The 21,495-nt window shown below is 44.1% G+C and overlaps 2 protein-coding genes across 6 annotated transcripts in view; one reads left to right on the forward strand and one right to left on the reverse strand.

Moving 5' to 3' along the window:
- Positions 1 to 2,496, reverse strand: part of micu2 (mitochondrial calcium uptake 2) — a 301,355-nt gene extending 298,859 nt beyond the window's left edge. Inside the window, exon 1 of one of the 2 annotated variants that reach the window (XM_033022751.1) lies at positions 2,252 to 2,496. In XM_033022751.1, coding sequence (XP_032878642.1) covers positions 2,252 to 2,467 — 216 coding nt within the window. In that variant the 5' untranslated portion in view covers positions 2,468 to 2,496. The remainder of the gene's footprint in view (positions 1 to 2,251) is intronic. The other variant, XM_033022750.1, reaches the window with a different exon arrangement.
- Positions 2,497 to 15,130: 12,634 nt separating this feature from the next.
- fgf9 (fibroblast growth factor 9) overlaps positions 15,131 to 21,495 on the forward strand; it is a 73,872-nt gene continuing 67,507 nt past the window's right edge. For 2 of the 4 annotated variants that reach the window (XR_004412349.1, XM_033022753.1), the window contains exons 1-2: positions 15,131 to 15,424; positions 16,979 to 17,273. Coding sequence is in view for 3 of the 4 variants with exons in the window: in XM_033022753.1 (XP_032878644.1) it covers positions 15,368 to 15,424; positions 16,979 to 17,273 (352 nt within the window). In the remaining variant the exon portion in view is untranslated. Of the gene's footprint in view, positions 15,425 to 16,256; positions 16,778 to 16,978; positions 17,274 to 21,495 lie in introns of those variants that run through there. The other 2 variants (XM_033022754.1, XM_033022755.1) reach the window with 2 other exon arrangements.

Here is a 21,495-nt window from a genome sequence, read left to right on the forward strand (position 1 = left end):
TTGATTCTTCCCTTTCCTCTCTGGATCTTTCCACCTCCATTTCCGGGAGGAGGCTAACCATCAACAACTATCGCATTTTTCCCCCCAACAACGGGACATTCCACACTGGTTCTTTGAAATGTCTTAATTCATCCGTAACTACGCTATAGCTCCCCCTCAACCAACAGTGCCCTTAATTGCACCTCATCTATTTTTCACACATCAGCCCTCATCCTCAAACAGAACACCCATGTCCTTACTTCCCACTTCACCATCCTTTGCAGCATCTGCTAGCTTCCACAAGATCACACGACCAACATGTTTCCGACCTCAACCCCTTTTGTCGGGATCACTCTCTTTGTAACTTCCTAATCTGCTCATCCATCCCTATCATATGGCACTTTTGCAAGAAACCACACGAAGTGCAGCACCTGTCCTTTCACATCTTCCTTTCCTACGACCCAGGGATTAAATTACCTTTCCAGATGAAACAGCAATTCACTCGCACTGGAAAAAAGTCTCAGTTTAGGTTTATTATTGTCATATGTACAATGAAAAGCTTTGTTTTGCATGCTATTCAAACAATTCAGATAATACTATACATAAGTAACATCGTCAAACTTAATTACAACAGGTAGAGCAAAGGAAAAGACAGAGTGCAGAATATAGTTCTCAGCATTGTAGCGGATCAGTTCTGTAGACAAAGTCCAATGTCCACAATGGGATAGAAGTGAATCGACAGTACCCTAGCTTATGGAATGACTGTTCAAAAGCCTGATAACAGAGGACAAAAAGCTGTTTCTGAGTCTGGTGGTGAGCAAAGGGGGGAGGGAGGTGGGTCTGTAGGATTAAGGCAAGTAGTGGATGTAGCCCAGTCCATTACACAGACTAGACTCCTCACCATCAACTCCATCCACATTTCATGCTGCCTCGGAAAAATAGCCAACAAAATCAAAGGCCTTTCCCAACATAATCAAAGGCCTTTTCCACCCCAGTCATACCTCTGAATCTTTTGCCCAGGAGGAGCAGGGAGAAGAAGGGATGACAAGGGTGGTGAAAGTCTTTGATTATGTTGGTTGTATTTCCGAAGCAGAGTGAAGTGCAGATACAGTCAATGGTGGGGAGTTTGGTCTGTGTGATGGACTGGGCTACAATCAAACTCTCTATGCAATTTCTTGCCTTCGGCAGAGCTGTTTCCAAATCAAGCTGTGATGCATCCTGACAAATGCTTTCTATGGTGCAACTGTTTAACATTTCAACCAATCAGCAACTACAACAACATAACTCTCTCGAAGTATTGAGGTGTATGCATACATTATTGAAATCTTGAACGTTAGTTTCAAGTTTGGTTCTCTGGCCTATAGATCACAGTACATTTTTGAAAGACAGCTAAATATATAAGCAATAATATCAACATTTTTTTGTAACTGAGTGTTAGCCTCCCTTGGCAACACCAAAACACTGCCCTTTTCCTGCAGAGAACTACATTCTGCACTCTGTATCTTTCCCTTCAATTTGCCTGTCGTACTCGAGCATGCCTTGATTGTGCTTAGGTATAGCATTATGTGATTTTGTTTGGAGAACATACAAAACAATTCATGACAATAATAAATCGAAACCTAAATCTCTCTCCACTGTGTACATGCCTAGTAATAACCAACTACGTGCGAGTTTGCATATTGTCAGCGAGTCACCAAAACTGAAAATAATCGCAATCAACAACTTAAGTGTATGGATATCAGAAGTGAGTGTTGCTGCCAGTTTCTGATTTATTGTTGCTGGGTAGATATTTGTGTGTCACGCTCGGAGGTTTGCTGTCACCTCGCCAGGGGCCCCCGTCAACCCCGGGTCCACGGCGCCTTGTTATCCTCCCCGATGGGGCAGGGGGCATCCCTCGCCACCCGAACACCACCCCTCGCCTGCCCTCACCCTGTGGCTGCAGCGCCCGGCCCGGACACCACCCCTCGCCTGCCCTCACCCTGTGGCCGCAGCGCCCGGCCCGGCCCGGCCCGGACACCACCCCTCGCCTGCCCTCACCCTGTGGCCGCAGCGCCCGGCCCGGCCCGGCCCGGACACCACCCCTCGCCTGCCCTCACCCTGTGGCCGCAGCGCCCGGCCCGGCCCGGACACCACCCCTCGCCTGCCCTCACCCTGTGGCCGCAGCGCCCGGCCCGGCCCGGCCCGGACACCACCCCTCGCCTGCCCTCACCCTGTGGCCGCAGCGCCCGGCCCGGCCCGGCCCGTGTCACCGGCGCAGCCCTCAGTCGCTCACCTGCTGCACGGCCGCGTACACGCTGAAGCTGCGGCCGCTCCACCATTGCCGCCGCCGCCGTCCCCCGCCGTAAAAGGCCAGGCCCCCGACTCCGGCCACTCCCAGCCCCAGCCAGACCCCGGGGCTTAGCCGCGTCCGGCTCACGCTGCTCCTCCCGGCGCTGAAAGAAGCGGCGGATCCCCTCAGCAACGGCGACAGCCATCGCCACGCCGCCATCTTGGCGGAAGCTTGGGGGAAATCTCGCGACAGCTCCCGGCAGGACAACATCTGGGCTGCTCCTTCACACCTGGGCTGCCACAGGTTGCTGGTATTCCCCTGCCAATCGCCTATGTATCTCTATGCAAACTCCTGCCAATCGCCTGTATCTCTATGCAACCTCCTGCCAATGTATCTTCATGAAACCTCTTGCCAATTGTCAATGTATCTTCATGAAGGGTCCTGCCAATTGCCAATGTATCTTCATGAAACCTCTTGCCAATTGCCTATGTATCTCTGTGCAACATCCTGCCAATTGCCTATGTATCTCTGTGCAACCTCCTGCCAATGTATCTCTGTGCAATTTCCCACTATATCTTTGCGATCTCCTTCCAATTGCATATATATCTGTGCAATCTCATGCCAATAGCCCATGTATCTATGCGATCTCCTGCCATTTGCCTATATATGTCTGCAGAAAACAAATAACTCATAGTAAATTGGTATAATGTTCAAGTTTTAACCAGAAATTGAGCAGAGAAATAGGTTTCCCAGCTTACCTTTGCTACATGAAATGGCCTATAAATTCATATTGATATTTAGAGTCAGAGCAAAAAAACACAGTAGGGATGCAGGAGCAGGTCAGGCAGTATTGGTGGAGAACATGGATAGGTGGTGTTTTGGGTTGGGACCCTTCGTCAGACTGATGGGGGACTGGGGGTGTGGATGAAAACTGGAAGAGAAGAGAGGTAGGACATAGCATGGCAGGTCATAGGTGAATTCAGGCAAGGGATTTTTTTTTTGATATGCTGATGGTTGGACAAAGGCCAGAGATGAAAAAACAGAAAGTGTGGGACGAAAAGATTGAAGAGTTGAGATTGTGATGCTAGAGGAAGAAATGTAGGTGGAGGGAGGGGAGGTGCAGCAAAATAGATGCGAGTCCAGGTGAGGCACAGGGGAGACAAGTGGAGGAAGAAAGGGGAGTGTGGGGGAGAAAGGGAAGGGGGAGGGGTGGGTTATTAGAGGTCACCTAATATTGGAGAATTCAATATTCATAACTTTGGATTCCAAGCTACCCAAGCAGAATATGAGGTGCTGTTCCTCCAGTTTACATGTGGCCACACTCTGACAATGGAAGAGGCCCAGGACAGAAATGTCATTACGGGAATGGGAAGTGGAGGTAAAATGGTTGGTAACCGGGAGATCCGGTAAGCCTTGATGAACTCCACAGAGGCTAGCGGTCAAATGTGGAAACCTCTGAACTTTTTGGTGCAATGTTCGCCTAGTCTACACTTGATCTCACCAATGTTAATGAGGCCACTATCACTATCATTAGTCTGGTGGATGGCCAGAACTGTGTATGATGCTCTGAGCAATGTTTTGTACCACTGCAACATGATATCCCAAATCTTATACTCAATGTCTTGTCCTACAAGGGCAGGCATACAATTGCCTTTTTCACCTCCCTATCCACCTGTGTCACCACTCTCATGGAACTATGGACTTGCACCCCAAGGTACAGATTAGAGAATACATCACCACTCTTTAAGTCTCTTGGCCGGCACAGTAGCACAGCGGTAGAGTAGTTGCCTTACCGTGCCCGAGACCTAGCTTCGATCCTGACGATGGGTGATGTCTGTACAGAGCCTATACGTTCTCCCTGTGACCGTGTGGGTTTTCACCAGGTGCTCCGGTTTCCTCCCACATTCCAAAGACGTGCAGGTTCGTAAGTTAATTGATTTCTGTAAATTGTCCCCAGTGAGTAGCGTAGAACTAGTGTATGGGTGATGGCTGGCTGGTGTAGCAATGGGCCAAAGAGTTTGTTTCCATGCTGTATCTCTAAACTAAACTAAACTTTACTATATATGTCCTATCAGAATTTGACTTCTCAAAGGGCTTTACCTGGATAAAATTCCATCTGCCAACAACACTGCCCTAACATTACAGCTGATCTATGTCCCCTTGTATATTTATACGATCTTCTTTGCTATTTATGACTCCACCAGTTTTCTGTAAACGTACTAATCACCCCCTCCCACATTCTTATGCGAGTTATTTATATATAATACAAACAACAAAGGCGCCAGCACCTATCTCCGGAGTACACTACTTGTTACAAATTTCCAGAAAAAACATCTTTCCACCACTACCTCTGCCTCATATCGCCCGGACAGTTTTTGATACCGTTCACCAACACTAAATTGAATCCCTTGTGCCTTAACGTACTCTTTGTCAATTGTTTTGAATGACCAAACACCTTTGAAGGACATCAGGACATTTTAGGGTGAAATTCAGTCATAAAATCATACAGCATGGAAACAGGCCCTTCGGCCCAGCTTGCCCATGCCGATCAAGGTGCCCCATCTGCACTAGTCCCACCTATCCAAATGTCTTCTAAATGTTGTTATAATTTCTGCCTCAACTATCTTCTCCAGCAGCTCATACAATATACCCACAACCCACTGTGTGAAAACGTTGTTCCTCCCCCCAGTTATTAAATAATTCCCCTCTCACCTTAAACCTATGTTCTCTGGTTCTTGATTCCCCTACTCTGCATAAAAGTCTCTGTACCTTCACCATATCTATTCCCCTCATGATATTATACACCTCTGTAAGATCACCCCCGGCCTCCTGCGCTCCAAGGAATAAAATCCATCCTGCCCAGCCTCTCCTCTTACTCTGTGAACACCATAATAAACAGCAAAAAAGTCCAGTATGTAAAAAACAAACAAACAATCATAGTACAAAGACAATTTTTTTTTAATGCACCCCCAAGTCTATGTTGTTCTAAACTTAGTTGGAGGTGTTTAATAGCCTGATGGTTGTTGGGAAGAATCTGCTCCTGATCCTGGACGTTACAGTTTTCAGGCTTTTTCCTGATGGCAGGATTGAAATTCGGTCCGGTCACTCACCAACAAGCTGGATGAGGTAAGGCTCTGGTTCAACACCCAGCGATCCCTGAAAGACTGCTGTGTGCTGATCTTCACAGAGACCTGGCTCAGCGCGCTGGTTCCCAATGGGGCTGTGGACCTAACCAACCGATCACTGCATCGTGCTGATAGAACAATGGACTCCGGTAAGAGCAAGGGTGGCGGGCTCTGCATCTACATCAACAATGACTGGTGCACCAACCACACTGCAGTAGAGAGCTACTGTTCCCCAGACCTGGAATACCTACTGCTTAAATGTAGGCCGTTTTACCTGCCTCGGGAGTTTACTGTGGTTATCATCATGGCCATATACATCCCACCACAGGCTAATGCTAACCTAGCACCAGCACAGCTGCACTCGGCCATCAGTAAGCAGCAGGATGCTCACCCCGACGGTGCCTTCATTGTTGTTGCAGGGGACTTTAACCAGGTCGACCTACGAGCCACACTCCGCAAATTCCACCAGCATGTGCAGTGCCCTACCAGGGGCTCAAACACGCTGGATAAAGTGTACACCAACATCAAGGACGCTTACAGAGCTCTCCCCTGCCCATCCCTGGGGCAATCCGATCACCTCTCACTGTTTCTACTGCCTGCATACAAACCCCTCATCCGCAAGACCAAACCTGCAATAAGGACGGTCAAAATATGGCCCGAGGATGCCACTCTACAACTCCAGGACTGCTTTGATCGCACCGACTGGGACCTGTTTGCACAACAGGCTACCAGTGGTACAGAGGTAGACTTGGAGGAGTACACAGCCACTGTGCTCTCCTACATCAACTGCTGTGTGGAGACTGTCACAGTGGACAAGCAAATAAAGATGTTCCCAAACCGGAAACCCTGGATGAACAAGGAGGTTCAGGATCTGCTAAGGGCACGCAACAATGCCTTTAAACCCAGGGACACTTCTGCCTACAGTGCGGCCAGGTCGAACCTGAACAAAGGCATAAAAAAGGCCAAAGACATCCACAGGCAAAGGGTAGAAGAACACTTCAATGCCGCGGACACCAGAAGCCTGTGGCAGGGTGTCAGGGACATCACTGACTACAAGAGCAGCCCCGCCTGCCCCCACGGTGATATCACACTGGCCAACGAACTGACCACCTTCTTTGCCCGGTTCGAAACTGGCAACACCACCAGGAGTGGAATAACCCCGGCCATGGCGGAGGGACAGGCCTTAACACTGAGCACTCAGGAGGTACAGTGCGTTCTGCGTAGGATCAATCCACGCAAGGCTGCAGGCCCGGATGGAGTACAGGGAAGGGTACTAAAGGACTGCTGTACAGCTGGCGGAGGTATTCACGAGAATCTTCAATCTATCTCTATCTCTGGCAACGGTCCCCAAGTGCCTGAAAACAGCCACCATAGTGCCGGTGCCGAAAAAGTCCAAAGTCACCAACCTGAACGACTACCGCCCGGTTGCCCTAACTCCAATCCCAATGAAGTGCTTCGAAAGGCTGGTTCTCTCCCATATCAAATCTAGCATCCCTGCCTCACTGGACTCTCATCAATTTGCATACAGAGCAAATAGATCAACAGAGGATGCCATCTCTCTGGCTCTTCACACTGTCCTGACTCACCTGGACAGACAGGGCACGTACGTGAGGATGCTCTTCGTTGACTATAGCTCTGCATTCGATACGGTCATCCCCACCAAGCTCACCACCAAACTCCACCAGCTAGGCCTCAGCTCGCCGATATGCGATTGGATCCTGAACTTTCTGACGGAGCGACCGCAGGCAGTGAGACTGGGCCCGCACCTGTCCTCCACTATCACCCTGAGCACCGGCACACCACAGGGCTGTGTACTAAGCCCCATGCTCTACTCCCTCTTCACTCACGACTGTGTTCCTGCATTCAACACCAACACCATCGTGAAGTTTGCAGACGACACAACAGTGATTGGGCTGATCACCAACGGTGATGAAACAAAATACAGGGCGGAGGTGCAGAACCTGGCGGACTGGTGCACACATAATAACTTGTCACTAAACACCTCCAAGACCAAGGAGCTGATTATTGACTTCAGGAGGTCCCATAATGGAGAATACGCCCCAATCTCCATTTACGGGGAAAGTGTGGAGAGAGTGTCCAGCTTTAAGTTTCTGGGCACTCACATTTCAGAGGACCTCACATGGTCCACCAACACCGCTGCGCTGGTCAAGAAGACACAGCAACGACTGTTCTTCCTGAGGACATTAAAAAAGACTGGTCTGCCCCAACAGCTGCTGACAACGTTCTACCGCTGCACCACAGAGAGCATATTAACGTATGGCATCTCTGTGTGGTATCTCAGCTGCACGGAGGCGGAGAGGAGAGCTCTTCAGCGCGTCGTCCACAAAGCGCAGAGGATCATTGGGACAGAGCTACCAGCCTTGGAGGGCATCTACAATACACGGTGCCTCAGGAAGGCCGTCAGCATCCATAAAGACTCATCACACCCCTGTAACGGACTGTTTGAACTACTTCCCTCCGGCAGACGTTACAAAGCCTTCTATGCCCGTACCTCCAGACTCAGAAACAGCTTTATTCCAAGAGCTATAGCGGCTCTGAACCGGCCCTGCTGAGTGCCCCCCACCCCCCCTGGACTGTCTCCCTCGGATGGTCACGACACACAGCTTATTTATTTATTTTACTTTTCTTTTTCATCAGTTGGAGCTGCATACTAAATCTCGTTGCACTGACGTGCAATGACAATAAAAGATATTATTATTATTATTAAATGTGAGCGTGACCAGGGTGGTGTGGGTCCCTGATGATGGCGGCTGCCTTTTTGAGGCAGCGACTCCTGTAGAACTGAATGGAAATAATCCTGGAATAGATTTTCTGTTCACATTCCTTTAGGCAGCATCTAACTTTCCTCGATCTTATGCAGGTGTGGGTTCAATTTGGTTTTCATTTAAAAGTCAGCAGGATGAAAATTACTACTGTATTTAAGCAGCAGACTACAAAATATGGTGAGGTCGGTCCAGCATCATGTCTTGCAGGTATGACATTTTCATTAGGATATGAAATGAAGCGCGTTTGAACATTAAGAGAAACATTTCATGGCATCAAAAAAGGCCATTTAGCCACCAAATATTGAATGATAATTTGAAGTAATGATCTCGTAATCTTTATTTTACACCCCGAAACAAGGAAATGCAGATGCTAGTTTACAAAAAAAGACATAAGGTGCTGGACTAACTCAGCCGACACTACCTTTGGAGAACATGGATAGGTACATTCAGGTCACGTATCGAAACATTGCTTGTCCATGTTCTCCAGTGATGCTGCCTGATCCATTGAGTTACTCCAGCACTTTGAGAGGGGGAGAGGGGGGGGGGAGGGGGGGGGGGGAGGGGGGGGGGGGGGGTATCAAGAGGGGGGATACGAAATGCAGGAGTTACTTGAAATGAAAGAAATCAATGTTCATACCGCTGGGTTGTAAGCTGCCCAAGCGAAATATGAGGTTGTGTTCCTCCATCTTGTGCGTGGCCTGCATTTCCGTGCTGCACAGCTCTGACTCTATGACTGTCCCATCAATGTCAAACTTGGCTTAACTTTTATAGGGGTGTTTAAATTCTCTTATTATTCATATTTTTGGAAACTGTTTCTTTACAATAAATATTTTATGACAAGTTACTTTAAAATTAATGTTTCAGAAGAAGTTTCAAATGAATATTTTGAGTAAAGACCAGATTTGAACATTTCCTTTGAACTGTAGCACTTAAAAAAAAGAATAAATCCTCATCTGTCCAGAGAGATGGTTTCATGGCTCCCTTTTTAATGTTATTGTAAAGAAGCCTCCCCTTATTAAAAGAAAATGGGCGCACGGCTTCATGTCAAACGTTTGCTTTATGTATAAAGTAAATTTTAATTTGAGTCTTTACATCTGTGGTCTATATAGTTTGTATGACTGATCTTTTGATCCTAGAACTAACTTTTTACAACGTTTATAATGAAAAAGTGGAGCCTGATTACCACCCTGGCACAGTGCTACTCGATCATATTGCCCTGAGAACAAATGCTTTGATTTATTTTATATAGATGAATGCTGAGCTAATCAATTTTTTTTCTAGATTGAAATTTGTAAAACCTTAAAACATTCAATCGTCATGTTAAAGATCTGATGCATTAACACAACAGTGTCACATTATTCATACCTCAGAGTACAGTTAACTCCATAAAAATAAGAATAAAGACCACAATTTATTAGAAATAATGGACATGGCACTACTTAAATGACTCAATGATCAAATGGAAAAGGTTTTATCACATTGCTATTATGTTTTCAGACCTCAGACAAAATTATGTGTACTACCTCCTCAAAATCCATTATGCAAATACATTGATGTATTTTATTTGAATTCATTTGGAAATGGAGTTTGTACATTCTACCTGTGATCACACAAGTTTTCGCTGGGTTGGACCGAAGGGCCAGTTTCTGCAGCGTATCTCTAATCTAAACTAAGATATTTCAGTATAATTATTATAAACTGCCAACTTCAATGTCCTTCAACCACTCTTGTGTTTTGTTTATTTGAAAAGTGAATTTTATGGATAGTTGCCTATTAAAAAATAGTGTGCCCCATTCTATCATTAGTTTTTCCTTTCTTTCTGTAGAATATAGAAGTTGGCACTGAGGTTTACACATGCTGCTGGACCAATTTTGTCCTCTAAAACTTTCAGCCTTTCCGCTGACCTACCAGACAACAGGGCAGTGGTGCTGACAGAAGAGGGACAGCATAGGTTGCTCTTAACATTGACTTCAGAGACATTGAAGCTTTCTGTCATTAAGTCAAATAGGGCAAAGCGTACTGATTATCCTTCAACATGAATCAGCAGTATAGTATATGAACTGGACGTAGAAAAAATACTGATAGTAGCAAAGGTACTGAATCTTGAATGAGAGGCAGCACAGTGGCACAGCTAGATCATCAAGGATTTGGTCTCCAAATTTGAAGAAGGACATTTTTGCTATTGAGGGAGTGCAGCGTAGGTTCATGAGGTTAATTCCCGGGATGGTGGGACTGTCATATGTTGATAGAATGGAGTGACTGAGCATCTATACCCTGGAATTTAGAAGGATGAGAGGATATCTTATTGAAACATACAAGATTATTAAGGGATTGGACACGCTAGAGACAGGAAGCATGTTCCCGATGTTGGGGGAGTCCAGAACCAGGGGCCACAGTTTAAGAATTAAGGGTAGGCCATTTAGAACGGAGATGAGGAAAAACGTTTTCACCCAGAGAGTTGTGAATCTGTGGAATTCTCTGCCTCAGAAGACAGTGGAGGCCAATTATCTGGATGCTTTCAAGAGAGAGTTAGATAGAGCTCTTAAAGATAGCGGAGTCAAAGGATATGGGGAGAAGGTAGGAATGGGGTACGGATTGTGAATGATCAGCCATGGTCACAGTGGTTCCCGGAGGTTGCAGGTGGCTGCCGGAGGTTGCAGGTAGTGGAAGCAGGTAGGGAGACTGACAAAAAACTCCGGGAACCTCCAGGAACCGCACGGAAACCTTGGGTGGGGCACAGAGTCTCCAGAGGTTTCCGATCAGGTTTCCTAAGTGGGACAGGGGCATTAAGGTGGGAGGGACAAAGTTTAAACGTTATGTGTGGGGCAAGATTTTACATAGAGGTGCTATTTTTGTGGCCACAAGTATCATTCATTTTTTACAGATATTCAATGTGATTTTTTTTTTACATTGCTAGTCAATAGCGATTTGTCTCTGACCATTGGGACTCTGCAAGGGCAAAAATTGAAGATCACTAATGTCTCTCTTCAACAACACCTTTTGCAGTGACTTAAGATCACTGTAAATAGAGCAGAGCCAGAGTACCAGCAGCCTTCACATATTACAGGTACAGAATATAAACATGACTTTAATATGTTTAATGCTGAAGGAACAGAACCAGGGATTAAGAACAAAATCTTTTGTTCTTAATCCCTGTCTGTCTTTGTTTAGGGAACAGTTAGTGTGTCATTTCCATCAATAGGATGTGCACAAATTGTGCAATAAACCTTTGTTATGAATCTAAGGCTCAACAACTGTTGAAAGATTGAACATATAACCTTAATGAATGTCAATGCATCAACTTAATAGTGCTGGGAAGCACTATTTTTTGAACTGACCTAAGATGTTGAATCTAAGGCTCATTAATAGCCAAGGGATTGATAGAAGGAGAGTCTCCAACATCACGGACTACCTGTACTTTATATTTATGTTCTGGTGTGTATTTCCTACAATTTTTATTTCAAGGTTTGAGGGTGCACCTGCTGTGACATTATTTGCTTCATATATATTATTAGTATTTATTATCATGATACCTTGGCAATTAAATGGTTTATGAGAACATAGATAGGGTAAACAGTCTGAACCTTTTTCCAGACTGGAAACATCAAAGAATGGGGCAAAGTTCAGAGGAGATGTGTGGGGTAATGTTTTTACACAGAGAGTGGTGAGTGTTTTGAACCTGTGCCAGGGGTATTGGTGGAGGCAGATACGATAGTGACATGTGTGGGGCTACAGATAGGTACATGAATATCCAGGGAATGGAGATTTAATGAATTTGTGCAGGTAGATGAGATTAGTTTATCTTGACATCATATTCGACATGGACATTGTGGGCCGAAGAACATGTTCCTGTGCTGTACTTTTTAATGTTCTTGGCAGATGGAACCACCCAGGCGAAAGGGGGGGGGGGGGGGGGGGGGGGGAGGGGGCAGAAGGATGACTATTATCTTCCACTCTGAACATATCCTTAGTATGCAGGAGGTTAAAATATCACAGATTAGTTATGTTTAGGAAGAAAACTATGCACATCCAACAATGTTTGAGACAAAGACCCATCATTTATTTATTTGCCTCTGTACTCCACAATTTGAGATTTGTAATAGAAAAAAATCACATGTGGTTAAAGTGCACATTGTTAGATTTTAATAAAGGCCATTTTTATACATTTTGGTTTCACCATGTGGATATTACAACTGTGTTTATACATAGTCCCCCCATTTCAGGGCACCATAATGTTTGGGACATATGGCTTCACAGGTGTTTGAAATAGCTCAGGTGTGTTTAATTACCTCCTTAATGCAGGTAAAAGAGAGCTCTCAGTACCTAATCTTTCCTCCAGTCTTTCCATCACCTTTGGAAATGTTTATTGCTGTTTATCAACATGAGGACCAAAGTTGTGCCAATGAAAGTCAAAGAAGCCATTATGAGAAACAAGAATAAACCTATGAGAGACATCAGCCCAACCTTAGGCTTACCAAAACCAACTGTTTGTAACATCATTAAGAAGAAAGGGAGCTTACTAGTCGCAAAGGGACTGTCAGGCCAAGGAAGACCTCCACAGCTGATGACAGAATAAATCTCTCTATAATGAAGAAAAACCCTCAAACACCTGTCCGGCAGATCAGAAACACTCTTCAGGAGTCAGGTGTGGATTTTTCAATGACCACTGTCTGCAGAAGACTTTATGAACAGAAGTACAGAGGCTGCAAGATGCAAACCACTGGTTAGCCGCAAAAATAGGATGGCCGGGTTACAGTTTGCCAAGAAGTACTTAAAGGAGCAACAGTTCTGGAAAAAGATTTTGTGGACAGATGAGACGGAGATTAACTTATTTCAGAGTGATGGCAAGAGCAAAGTATGGAGGAAAGAAGGAACTGCCCAAAATCCAAAGCATACCATCTCATCTATGAAACATGGTGGTGGGGGTGTTATGGCCTGGGCATGTATGACTGCTGAAGGTACTGGCTCACTTTTCTTCATTGATGATACAACTGCTTATGGTAGTAGCATAATGAATTCTGAAGTGTATAGACACACCGTATCTGCTCAAGTTCAAACAAATGCCTCAAAACTCATTGGCCGGCGGTTAATTCTGCAGCAAGACAATGATCCCAAACATACTGTTAAAGCAACAAAGGAGATTTTCAAAGCTAAAAAATGATCAATTCTTGAGAGCTGTCAATCGCCCGATCTGAACCCAATTGAGCATGCCTTTTATATGCTGAAGGAAAACTGAAGGGAACTAGCCCCCAAAACAAGCATAAGCTAACGATGGCTGCCATACAGGCCTGGCAGAGCATCACCTGAGAAGACACCCAGCAATGGTGGTCCATGAATCGCAGACTTCAAGCAGTCATTGCATGCAAAGGATTTGCAACAAAATACTAAACATGACTACTTTCATTTACATGACATTGTAGTGTCCCAAACATTATGGTGCCCTGAAATGGGAGGACTATGTATAAACACTGCTGTAATTTCTACATGATGAATCCAAAATTTAAAAATATGGCCTTTATTAAAATCTGACAATGTGCATTTTAACCATATGTGATGTTTTCTATTACAAATCTCAAATTGTGGAGTACAGAGGCAAACAAATAAATGATGGGTCTTTGTCCCAAACATTATGGAGGCCACTGTGGATTAAGAGTTACTTGTAACATTTCACTCAATACTAAATGAATGTAAGAGTTGCTCCTTTTACAATAATTTTTTTTCTTAAAGTACGTGGCAAATTAGTTCCCAATAATTGATTTATTTTTTGCTTACACGGACTTTCATTGTGATTCAGTATTTCTTTAGGCCCAGTAGCGTCTGTTAATGCACAAGTAATGCTCTCTACAATTAATTTATTCAATTATTGAAACGTTTTTTAATGCTCCTAGTTTCTTTTAGAAGAATAAACCAAATTAGGAATAAAAAAGATCCACCCAGAATTTGAGTTGATAATATTTGCCTTTAAATTATAGCGTACGGAGATCTAAAATAAGAGCGCAAGACTATATCCACGGATATTCCATTCTTCTGTGCTTTTTACATTGCACTGGAATCTCTATGGGAAATGTTATATTTCCGATTTTCATTCAATATTTCTCCTGCCATTAAAGGACATCTGTATACATGACATTAATAATTTTGATTCAAATGAAACACATTAATCCACAATAAAATAACCAGAGCAATATTAAAATGAATGAGACCTCCCCGAGACTTTATTTTCATGAGACCATATTTCTTAGATTAATTACAAACAGAAACATATTTGAGTTAAAGAAAAAAGAACATTAAACTAGCACCGAAGAGAATAATATGGAAGACATTGTCCAGACACAGTGCAGTTTAAAGAGAGAGTAGAAAAACACATTTTTAAAATAGTTTTTGAATAAAATCTTCAAGTCCAATTAGTGTTTATTTAAGAACAACAAATACTACAATACAAAATTGGACCATGGTGATTAGAACTAAATAAAACATCTTTATTGGAAAGTCAGTGCGAATAGAGAGGTTTTTAAGAACACAAGCAGGGGCATACAATGGAATGGTTCAAGGTTGCTGATAGACCAGCTTTGGCTCTAGAGCGACTTCTAGCGAAACTACCGCAGCTCCTTATGACAATCTCCAATTCGCATTGCTGTGCTATCAAGCCAACCCGATTCCCAGACCCGATTAAGACCATGAATGACGATAAATAGGTATTTGTAAACTGCAGGTTTTAATCCTAACACTACTCGCCTCAGTCCTAGACAATATCTGTCCATGAAACAGCAGAATAGTCTAAAATAAAACCCCTCACGGTTGCTGATTAACACTCTCTCCACCCCAGGTCCTAGTGCCCGTCGCGATCTTCTAGCATGACACGCCAAAGTTTTATCAAGTTTCTCTTTGATTCGTATATCAATCTGCCTACAATTTGCATATTATAATTTGTTGGAGAGTAAGGACTGGCTGTGTTCCCGAGTCAATACCGCATATTATCCAACAACAATTCCCATAATTTAAAAAGACCTACCTACTAAAGTTGTTGTTGATCCCAAATTCCCAAGTGGGGTAAAGGTCTGTATTACTTTAAATGCTCGGGCTGGCATCTTAAGTGAAGCCATATACAACCACACAGCTACATTTATCTAAAGTGTGGCTAGTCTCTGAACACCTCGAACATTTTGCTTTCCATCTTGCCTTCTTCTACGCTTCACACACTATCAAGTATGAGTAACCTTCCGTCCAGGCCAGATGTATTTACACGGTTAACGCGACGATTTGTGGTAAGTAATATCATTTTAAATTGCATAATACTGAACACATCCTGATCCACCTTCCCTCCCGGATAATGTAGCCAAGGATGATGGTGACAGTTCCATAAAAATGCTCAAATTCTGCTGTGTGGGGTTGCGCGGGGTTGCGAGCCAAAGCAAGTGCAATCAATGTGATGTGACTTCAATCTTGTCGCAATTTGACTGGAAACTCGGGAGATGCGTCAAGTTTAATAATAAATCAATACCAAGTATGATGCTTTTGTTGGGCATTTTTTAGAATATGCCATTTTTTCACTGGTGGTTTTCGTGGTTAATTATCATTAATACATATTTTACTGTAGGGGCTGAAATATTCATTGAAATTCTGCTCTGCAATAATTATCGGCAGATCTACAATTAGAAATATCATTTTTAAAGAAAAAATGCGTTCTGATCCTATATTTACGCAGGTTAACCAATTACTGGGGCTAACCTTATAACCTCGATCTGAGTGTTCCTTTTGATTCTAATTGCTTACATTTCCAATGCAAAAAGGACGTCTGGATAAAATGAAAAATAACTTGCAAGCATTATTATAGTGCCGAATGAAATAAATCTACCCCATTCCATAATTTAAAAATAAAATCGTGGTGCAAAGCTGAGATCCTTTGAAAAGTTTAAATTATAAGAAGAAAATGTGCGCTCATTATTGTTAAAAAGGGGCTCGGTGTATTTTTTTCTCCCAAGTAGTTTCACTTCTCAATGTTAAACCGTGGGCACTAGGACCAAGAAGGAGCCTATATGTCGTTGGTAAGACTACCTTAAACCCAACCCATGCCTGCTTTTCTGCGCCACTCTGCGTGCTTTATGGAGAGTATAGTTCAGACGCAGATAGTACACACATTTCACAGTGGGGTCTGCGTAAGGAACACCTGTTTCAAAGGCAGCCAGCGACCCACCATTGGATTTGCAGATCATTCTGCTGATGAAGGCGAGCGCCTGAAGCTTCAGACACTCTCCTGATCTCCCTCGAGTCTTTGGATAATAAAAAAGGTGACGTTTGGGAAAAAAATAAGATCAAAGTTTTTGGATTGCCCCAGCGAGCAACGTGCGATCTATATTTTCTGAAGGATTCATGCTGATGTATGCAGTCTTTTATAGAGTAAAAACAGCGCATGCCTCTCTGGAGTCAGATCCATATATTCTGACGTAGCCTTGTTCGTCTAAAAAAAAATCCAATAACGCCGGGTTTTAAGTTGCTATGATCATCGTTATCTTCTTCCAATGGAGAAACTACGAATTATTATTCTCAATGCAGCTGGATCGTCTGAAGATCAAACAGCCTGCTAGACCTGGGATTATTTAAAAACAATATGTTAATGTGTGAGTATAAAGTGGTGGTTTCATAGACTACAGTCAATGACCTTGAACCCGCCCCAGACCAAAACAGCATATTACTTTTATGTATGTTTTAACGGATTGAAGTCAAAACAATTCATTCTAAAACAAAACCACACGAGAGCAATTTTGGGCTGACACCTATATTATTATTCTTGTGTTTTTTTCTTGTGTTGTTATTATCAGAAGCAGAATCGCCGGCGGCGACAGATGGCTCCGTTAGGTGAAGTTGGGAACTATCTTGGTGCCCAGGATGCAATACCTTTTGGGAATGTGCCCGTTTTGCCGGTGGATAACCCGGTTCTCCTAAGTCATCATCTCGGCCAGTCCGAGGGGGTTTTGAGCAGGGGCTCAGTCACGGACCTGTCTCACTTAAAGGGGATCCTCAGGCGAAGACAGCTCTACTGCAGAACTGGTTTTCACTTAGAGATTTTTCCTAACGGGACTATCCAGGGAACAAGACAAGATCACAGCCGATTCGGTAAGTAGCAGAGACACAAATGCACTTAAGTAGGTCATAAATGAAGCATCTTATGATTTTGTAAAAAAACTCCTCTACAGGATGAAGCCAGATGGCACAGTTTATTACTGCACTATTCTTCCATGCGAGCGGACAGCAGTCAGAACGTATTTTGATTCCTATAACATGATCTAAGAATATCGGACATGACTAAATGATAGGATCATCACGTTAATTTAGGCCTACAGCCCCTCATATAATGGCTATTAATTTTAAACGTATCAATACCCCCCCCCCCCCCCCTCTCTATCTTTCTATGTCTGTTTACGCGGTGGTCTTACGTAAATTTCGCCTGGCTAACAAAGAACTTTGCAACACGATAGGGTTGCGAAAAAATGGTTAAGTTGTAGGACATAAGTCCCGTACTTGCATGTGTATAGAAAAATAGATTCTGACTAATGGTGCAATGATACAGCCACGCTGTAGGCATTAACTTAGGTGCACGGCTATTGGATAGCGACCAAGATGCGTTTGCGGTGGAATATGTGTCTACCTGTCCCCACGACCTTATGCGTGTGATCTGATGTAAATGTCATTGACTAGGTCAGACTGGAAACTAACTTATATATATCGTTGCATTGAGCTGCCTTATCTATGCAATTGCAAATGTGCACACAGGCTGGGGAATAATAATAATAACATTTATAATCATCGGTGGTTTTGTGCAGTCAAAGTTGGACACCGATTCTAAACGCATTGGAATGGTGCAACCATATGAGTCACTGGTGGAGGTGATTGTTGGGGAGATCAGAGCAAAGATGTATCTAATCCAACGCCATACATTATGGATCAGTGTTTCCTCCATAGATTGTATTCAATGTCGAAATGCGCAAGAGTAAAAAGTGGCCACGTGTGTGTGCGCGGCGACCTCGCGACGATTTCATTTTGTTGTGGGTTAAAAGGTGTGCATTTTAAAGATCAAATGCATCAATTCCGGGATGAATTTATAGTTTGTTTTCCGCCGAGGGTTGTGGCTAAATCTTCAGCCCTGCGAGCGAGCCTCTAGCAGGTGTCTGTACGGCGGCCGCACTGCTACAGTTGCAGAGCCAGAGAGATCCCCCGGGTCCTAACGCTTGCCTCCCAGTTAGGATTCGATGCACACAGTCAGTGTTGCAGAAGGGGGGGGGGGGAGATATATCCTTCCATGCAGTAAGGTCTGACCTACTGGGTGAAAAACATGACCAATCCCTGACAGTGTATGTGTGTGTGTGTGTGTGTGTGTGTGGGGGGGGGGGGGGGGGGGGGGGGGGGCAGATGTACAGCAATAGTGATCATTTTTTGGAAAAAAAATTAAAATAAGATACAAAAGGACACAAATTGGTCAACTCAGCAGGTCAGGCAGCATCTCGGAAGAACATGGGTAGCTGACGTTTAATCTTATTTTCTATGATCTTATTTATAATGATTAATAAGATCATTATTAATAATGATCAATTATTAGATAATAATCAATTATCTTCATTGTTAATCGTTTTCATTATTTATGCGATTATTATATAATAATAATAATAATAATAATCGTATATAATAATAGTATTATAACATTAATATCATTTGGCACAAAATGCAATCGGGATGATTAAAACGCAAGCAAGCGACTGAACTCAGGGATCTGTTTCCAGCCGTTCTGTTCTGGGGCTGGGCGTGAGTGGGAGGCGAGGGGTGAGGTTGAATCAGGGGTTAAATCTGAATCCGAAGGTGTGAAGTTTGCGACCTAATCCTCTCGTCCCCCCCCCCCCCCCCCCCCCCCCCCCCCGAGGTTGGGTACACTTCAAGAACCTCAATTGCTGCACCGATTAGACCCTTTCCTGGGCCAAATGTGGCCTCGCACTATCTTGATTCCGATTGGGTTTTTTTGCTGAGGTGGGGGGCGGGAGAGGGGGGGGGGGGGGGGGGTTTACCCCCCGCATATTTCCATTCCCCAACACTCCGCAGTGGGCATGTAGCTTCTTTTGTTCTTCATTGTGTGTGTGTGTGTGTCCAGCATTGTGTGTGTCTTTGTACCACGGCTTGGCACCGTCTATGTACCACGGCCTGGCACCGTCGGGGCTAAGGCAGCTAGTGTAGCCTCGTCCCTTCGCCCGCCTCTGCACTGCGCGCCGACACCTGCTCCATTCCATAAGGCTGTACCTTGGTACATGTGACAATAAAGTATCATTGAATAAGGCCAAAGAAGTGTCCCGACCTGAAACGTTACCCATCCATGTCTTCCGGAAATGCTATTTGACCCGCCGGGTTACTCCAGCTCATTGTGTCTTTTTTTGTAACCTAGCACTTGTATTTCCTTGTCCCTACATCATAAGACCTTGTGTTGGATTTAAATTCACTCTGCCTATGTTTATTTTTTAATTAAACACTCCCACTGTGTAATTTGTAAATTAAGCATTAGGCATTTACAATTCTTTTTCGCCTCTGCTCCAGAAGGTCAGCGTTTATAGCAGCCGATGAACAGACCACTGCGGTGATCTTTGAATGACAAACCTGTAGTTGTATCGATTGCAGTTCAATCGGCCTGTGTGTGTGTGTGTGTGTGTGTGTGTGTGTGTGTGTGTGTGAAGGTTGTTGTCAACAAAACATAAGCATCGATGTGAATATTCAAGTGCTGGAGGACGCGGGGGAAAGGTGCGATCGCCTTGACATCTCTGCGGGAGGCTGCAGGTGAGAGTAGGAATAAGTCGCCCTACTTTCTATTTGCAGTTTCATGATGTGCCCATAAATTCAGCCAAGCGCTTCACAATTAAAACGTATGGGTTGGCCTTCCCCAGAAAAACAAAATCGACCCAGGCCTCCTCCATTTCAAAGCTTTCCAAGTGGAAATTCTAGCCGAATAGCTCAATTTAACATCTTGACAGTTCAGTTTAGTTTAGTTCAGAGATATAGCATGGAAACAGGCCCACGCCGACCATCACACAAGTTCTATGTCATTCCCACTTTCACACTGACTCCTGCAATTTACAGAGACCAGTTAACCTACAAACGCCTACGTCTTTGGGATGTAGGAGGGAATCCATGCGGTCACAGGGAGAACGTGGAAACTCCACGCAGACAAACAGCACCCGAGGTCAGGATCGAATCCTTGTCTCTGGCGCAGTGAGGCAGCAGCTCTACCAGCCGCCCAGTTAATTGTCTGTTTATGAGTTGCAGTGTACTGGTGACCACCCACTTTCACCAACTTCCCTCCACGAACGAATGAGTTAACTGTCAGCGCTGCTCATGTTTGATGCTCGTTGCAATTTGGTCCCCAGTTTAATCTTTAACCAGCAACACAATCGTGTTCCACAAAATAATTATTTTTCAGTTTACCCACCGACTCCAGAATGAACTGTTCATTTTAAGCATGCAGTTTTGCGGTTTGCTGAATAGATTGTCTGAAAGACACACGCAGAAGGGGAGGATGGGGTGGCTGCTGCGATTTGGCAAAGTGCAGCATTTTCTCCGCAAGGTCTCTCCAGCTCGATATGTATCAGCGACCACAGCGTTTCTTTAGCTGCCTCGTATGATCACAGCGAGCTGTGACTGCAGGCTACTCAGAGGTCTAAGGCTGATTTTTTTAATGTAACGCTTGTTCTTCCATTGAAGGCACTTTACAAATTGAACTCCATTTGGAAATTCAATAACTGTGGGCGTGTCTTTTGTTTCAGTAAAAACTACACGGTACAAAAGCCGCTCAGCGGATGGACGTGTTCTGAATAAACGCCTCCTCTTTAATTACAATTAAGACCCAATTTCACTGAAACTGAACGACTATGATTTTCCATTCTTAGCTTCCAAGCTAATATATTAATGTGCAGAAAACCAACCGTGGATGATTGAAATTGCATAAAATATTGCATCCCCTCTTCCATTAGCATTTATTTACGGGGATTTAGTAACAAGATTACGAGATGAAGATTGTCGGCGCTAGGACCCCGAGGGAGACATTGGTTTTATTATAGGGGCGTTCCAGATTTAATACCTTGGTACTAATATATGCATTGCATATTGTTTTGTTCCATACCCGTTAACCATTCGACCGTATCCTTTCAATTAACCAGATTTATCCTCTTTTGGATACACTTAATTACATTTTGAGTATATAATTTAGCCCTAGCAATGGTATAACAATGGGAACAAAAAGACTGGACGCGCCCCAAGTCATTCATCATTTATGCGTTAAGTGAAGGTAAACCACGCAGGCGTTTTG

The sequence above is a fragment of the Amblyraja radiata genome, chromosome 6, assembly GCF_010909765.2.
Source record: "Amblyraja radiata isolate CabotCenter1 chromosome 6, sAmbRad1.1.pri, whole genome shotgun sequence".
NCBI lineage: Eukaryota > Metazoa > Chordata > Chondrichthyes > Rajiformes > Rajidae > Amblyraja > Amblyraja radiata.